This window comes from Aptenodytes forsteri, unplaced genomic scaffold, assembly GCF_000699145.1.
Source record: "Aptenodytes forsteri isolate BGI_AS27 unplaced genomic scaffold, ASM69914v1 Scaffold166, whole genome shotgun sequence".
Lineage (NCBI taxonomy): Eukaryota > Metazoa > Chordata > Aves > Sphenisciformes > Spheniscidae > Aptenodytes > Aptenodytes forsteri.
In genome coordinates this window covers 6209547-6215337 of record NW_008796110.1, presented here as the reverse complement: position 1 = coordinate 6215337, position 5791 = coordinate 6209547, and the positions used below count along the sequence as shown (strand labels likewise).

The window sequence follows — 5791 nt, the reverse complement described above, 5'->3', positions numbered from 1 at the left end:
CCCACGCCTGGAGCTCGCGCGGGCAGTGACTTCTGGCTGCTCCATTTTGGTCAGTCCTGTGGCAGTGGGGCAGCTGCCCCCAGAACATTTCCTAGTTCTCATCCTGAGTAACACTCAGCTGCACTTCTGTTAGCCGGAGTTCCAGGGAAGAGGAATCCCTGAGGATCCCTGAGCATCCACAACAGCACGCTGTTAAAGATACGCCCATATGCTGAAGAAAGGAATTAAGCAACTTGTCCTTTGGATATTGCTGAAGGCCCCTGTAGAGGGTGACTGACCCTGGAGTGAAATAAAGAATAATAATATGAGGAGCAGGAGTTTTTAAATGTTCCAGCTTGCATGAACTGGAAGCTATTAAAAATCATAAGAAAGGAAATGCCTGAGCCCCGCACAAGGTCTACACAGAGTTCAGACTATATAAGCTAAACATTGTGCAATACCAACAGCATGTTCAGTATATCTTATTTGAATGAAGTGTAAATAGAGTTAGTTCATTTATTAAGTGGAGTCTTCCTTCTCTGTTATGGTTATGTGGAAACATCTTGTTTTCTTTTTAAATAGAAAAATAAATTACAGACCCTCCCATCCCCTGCTTGCAACCATCCTTCCCTCTTCCAAGAAGCAGCCCCTGAATAAAGACCCCACTACATCGAGCAGCTCTAGAGAAGGCATCTTTATTTAATACAATAAACCCGTTACATGGTGTTAGCATGGGGCAATAGTAGAAGCTCTGATAACAATAAGTAAGTTTTACATTATCCATGAAAGAGCTGAGTAAAAAGCAAGGCCTTCAGGCTCCATTGTTCCTGCTTATAAGGTAACAACCCCAGAACCATTTATTTTTAATACTGCTTGGTACAGAAGCAAGTGGAAAATCAAATTTGAGGGTTCTGAGTGAGCATCAGAACTGAAGAAATAAGCCAGGAAAGGAACTGACTGGCTTTCTGCCATCAGCCCAGAAGCCCAAAATGTTATACAGTCCTTAACTGTGAACTATCTGAAGAAGCAAAAAAATCACGTAATATTTTGTTAGGAAGTTTGATAAATATTTTACCTTCTCCTTAAATACTCCTCCTAAATTGTAAGTCTGACACCTATAAACACAGTTACAGCAGGTTGGAAAGTTAGCAGCACCCACGACAGCAAGAGATTTGGCAGAGTCCTGCTAAACCGAGTGACAACAATGATCACGTTATATCTGATGTCAACATTAAATAATAGCCATTGTCACAAGACCACAATGAACCTCCTAAAAATGACCAATTCAGCAATCTGTTCCATGTACCTAATGTGGAGATACCTACAGCTATCCCTGTGGTGAATCTCACATGTAACAGTTTTCATTAAAAAAAAGGTTTCTGTGAACACATATGTTGTTTAAGGTTGAGTCTGACCTCTATGACACACCTCTTCCAGCACGTGTACTTGCAACTAATGCTTAAGTGAGTCATTGGACACTTAGTTCTGCTTAACAGTGACATTAAGGTTGATGTCATTCATCCTCAGGAAATTCTTATGAGCCTGTTTTGGCTCATCTGAAGCTTTGCCTATTGATCAGAAATTATTTATCTGAGAAGGAGTCCCTGAACACCACAAGAATGGTGAGTGAACATCCGCAGTACAAAATGGGACAGTACCTGTAAAGGTCGAAGACCTTGAGTGAAAGTTGCTGAACTATTATGTAAATGAAAAATTAGCCCTTGATCAGAAGCAGACCAAGGTCAAATCTCAAGCTGCAGGGTTCAAACGAGTCCAAGAATTCCCAAGACGTTTATTGTGCTGGGAAAACCGAGCCTGCATGCTCGAGGGTCAATGGGTTCCTTCTGCTCACCGAGCTCTGTTTGCTTTCAGGAACACTATCAAAAATGACTTTGTTACAACCTGCCAAGTGGTGCTAACCCATGGTCACTGTGGCAAAGCCTTCCTGCAGAGATACACATCTAACTAGCTGAGTCCTTTCAGGACTCACGAACTCTGAGTTTGAGTGTGTACCTTTTGCATGATTCCTGAAGGAGGAGGATTTGTCAAAACTCCAAGCCATACCTGATCAAGATACTGAAATCTTGAAAAAATATCACTGCCAGTTCAGGGTTTTGGCAAATCCTTCTCATTCAGAAACCATCTTACCACATCCCTTGTACAATTCAGGAAGCTACCTTGAGAATTACAGTTTACTTTTGTAAAAATCTCCAGAGGCTACCATCAAGTCTAAGCTGGCAAGTAATCAGACCTTTTTTCCTAGACCTTTTGTTCACCATCACATACTATATCCAGCGCTCCATTCTTGCAAACCTTAACTGCTCGCAATGAAGATCTTCAGTGAGTGCCCTTGGCAGGAACCGACTTATTTTAGTTGAATCGGTCAATGCTATCACTAATGTCTGGCCACTTTTCAAGTGTGGCTAGCTCAGAAGACCACATGTGAACTTTTGTGAACACTTATCAACCACATGAAATATTTTCAGGATAAGATAACCCACAAGAAATGCATACTAACCTTTTTGATTTTTTTTCTCATTATTTGGTTTGTTTTAAGCATGTCTTGTGGAGCTCCAGCTAACCAGAGATCAATGACTTCCCTGAAAATGCAGTAGAAGATGAACAAGACAACAAGGACTGTTGACCTGGCATTGTTGGCAAACTGTGCTACATTTCTTGTAATGGTTTCAGCCTACCTAAAGTACTGGCGCCTGTGAACAACAGCTCTAATAAGACCATTACAGACTACCACTTTCAATAGCCACACTTTCCAAGAAAAGGAAGGAAACCATTGAGACCAAAAAAGAAAAATGCAAGAACTTCCTGAACTCCGAGCCAGTCAGTCTGCATCACTGACATGTACTAATGGACCGGTCAATGAGATGCTCTTAACTCTGAGATTGTCTTCTGCCGACTTACCATCTTCTCCATAGGAACTTTGAGTTACCATGCTTTTCATCAATCAGCTGAGGGGACAATCCAAAATGCTGAGGACAAATCCAGTGATATATTGAGGCCAGCTCCTTGTTTGAGCTCTGAAGCCAGCTTTTTCTGCAGCACTTCAGTGAAAAATGCTTGTTTATGCTTTTCCTGTTATAAGCTGAACTAAGAGTGATCATTTGGGAGACTGAAGCTTGAAGGCTATAATTAATTACCTTCAAGTTGTAGGCAATTAAAGATGTAGATCCTTAACTCTTGAGTAAGCTGAAGAGGAGATATACTGTAAGGCACACTGCATCAAAGTAATGTAAACTACTAGTCTGAGAGAAGAGAGGAGAAGATGAGAAGACCTGTGCTGGTGCTTACCTTACCCACCTTACCCGTAGAGGTCACCTCAGCAAAATGGAGGGAAATATTGCAGGAACCCTGTGTTAAAACACAAGGAGCTGAAAATGCAAGGCTAGAATGAACATTGTGTCAAGGAATCATTTTTGTCCTTGGTTATATAAAACAGCCTGGAAAGATCATGTTGGGCTGAAGTCTCTTCAAAGATGATGTGCTCCAGATCTTGTGACTCTATCACAGAAAAAGAGAAGGGGTTTCTTTCAACTTGAGGAATGATCTTGCACCAAACCATCTGTTTTCTTTCTTTGACCTCTTTATTAAGAGGTGGAATTTTCAATTAGGAAAAATAAGACTGAAAAATTTGTCTATATTTGTCTCACCTTATTGTAGAAGTTTCACGAAGATTCCAGTACTGTACACAAGACACAGACACTATATATCTGGCAAAACTGAGATTACAGTCTGTCTCACAATTCCTTAAAGACAAGTTCCAAAACAAACATTTAGGAGTCTAAAGCACTGTTCAAGCAGAAGATGTGAAGGTCCAAGACAGTGATTCAAAAAGAAAAAATCTTGCCTCTCCTCTGATGCCTGAGAGTCTGTCTGTAACTAAGCCTTATCCAGAAAACTTATTTGGGTGCCAAATGCTGTGCTGTCACAAATGGCAGGAGATATTACTTTCTTGCTTGACCTGAACATTTGATATGAACCTATCTCCCATCTAATATTCCTTGGGACTCACAAAATAGGCATGCCTCTTAGGAGACCCATCTGCAGGCCTGATCTGCACATATTGCACACACACTGAATTTAATGAAATGGCAGCAGTAACTTTGGGTGCCAAATGCTGTGCTGTCACAAATGGCAGGAGATATTACTTTCTTGCTTGACCTGAACATTTGATATGAATTAATCTCCCATCTATCATTTATTGTTTCTTACTAATTAGGCATGCCTCTTAGGAGACCCATCTGCAGGCCTGATCTGCACATATTGCACACACACTGAATTTAATGAAATGGCAGCAGTACCTGCCATTAATGGCAGTGGCAGCAGTAACTGATCACTGTTTATACAATACCTTAGCTATTAGGGCAGTTGCCAAGTAAAGAGGAGGCTGAAGACACAGCTCCACATTTTCCATCTCCCAGCCTGCTTTTAACCACTCAGCTATTATGGAAGAGATGGGAGACAGCCCGGTTTGTCCTTGTGAAGGATTGAGCCACTCGGTGTATCTGAAAGGGTAAACATCCAAAAGGACAGCCTGAACTGAGCACAGGCGGGCATCCCCTCACCCAGTGCCTGGCTTCTGCGATTCTTGTTCTGAGATGCCTGGTGGTGCCCAGCCAGACTCTGGGGTGCCTGGGCTCCCCCAGAAGCAGGGAGCCTTCGCTTTGGGTGCTGCAGCGATGGGTGACATAGCCTTCCGCTCCAGTCTGGGAGCTGCCTCCAGGATCTCCTTGTAGAGGGACCGCTCCATCGCAACCTGCCAGTGAGTTATGGGGGATGGTACCCTGGGCAGAGGTGGCTCAGCGGGGAACGCCGCTGGTGAAAGCTGTCAGACCACGGTGTGGTTTTGCCTATAATCTCTTCTTTTTTTCCTTCTTATGGTCACTACGAGGACTTGTGGTTTCACAGCCTCTCAGACAAGGTGTGCTGAGAACGGCCGTGCCCGGCTGCTGTGGTACCACAAAGGACAATTCTGCAGCAGCAGGAGGTATGAAATGAGCCTTAGGGTTTCTCGAGTTAGCTGAACTCTGCTGCCAGAAACAACACGCCTGCGAAATCCCTGGTGGAATTAGTGTGTCAGAAGCCGTGGCATTTTCAATATTTCTGATTTAAAAAAAAATACTTGGAGGAAATAATACAGAAATTGCCAAATATTTAAGGCCGAGTCATGTTTCCATAAAAGTCAGTGGGACATTGGCCACAGACTTTTAAAAGACAAGGATTAGACTCTAAATAGCTCATTTATGAGGAACAAAAGATATTTTAATGTACCAGTATTTTTCCAAACTCTTTTAGGAAAATTATTAATAACTGAAGAAATCTGAAAAAACCCCGAAACCTTGAAAAATGCTTACTTACCATAGCAACGCCTGTCCTACTGTCGAATATCATAACTCCAGAGAGACACAGAGCTGCCATGACCAGACGGCTTCTTTTAAATTTTCCTGATGGCTAAAATCAAAGAATTGTACTGTATAACCCTCTTTAAACACAATAACAAAAACGACTTCTCTTAGGCTGAGTCACAGTCTGCCAAATGGTTTTCCACACCTTTCCATACACAAACAGAGATCACCTTTACTTAAAGCTTTTAAAGATCTTTTTGTTACAAAACGAAATACGGAATTGAGTTAAATAATGAATGATATTGCAAGATCTGTAGGGAACCTTTCCTTCTATGACTCAGTCTCACTGAGGGAGGCAAACAGTTTGAATCCTCTCAATATTAAAATCCTACACACTTGCACTGAATGACATTGACTTGCTGCATAGTACATAAATATTAGGAGCCCCCCAA

The 5791-nt window shown here is 42.0% G+C and overlaps 1 protein-coding gene across 1 annotated transcript in view; it reads right to left on the bottom strand.

Annotated features, from left to right (window-relative positions):
• CTTNBP2 (cortactin binding protein 2) overlaps positions 1 to 4744 on the bottom strand; it is a 185727-nt gene extending 180983 nt beyond the window's left edge. Inside the window, exons 1-2 of the mRNA XM_009286814.2 lie at positions 4560 to 4744; positions 4346 to 4499 (exon numbers count right to left, since the gene is read on the bottom strand). Coding sequence (XP_009285089.2) covers positions 4346 to 4499; positions 4560 to 4744 — 339 coding nt within the window. The remainder of the gene's footprint in view (positions 1 to 4345; positions 4500 to 4559) is intronic.
• Positions 4745 to 5791: the final 1047 nt, after the last annotated feature.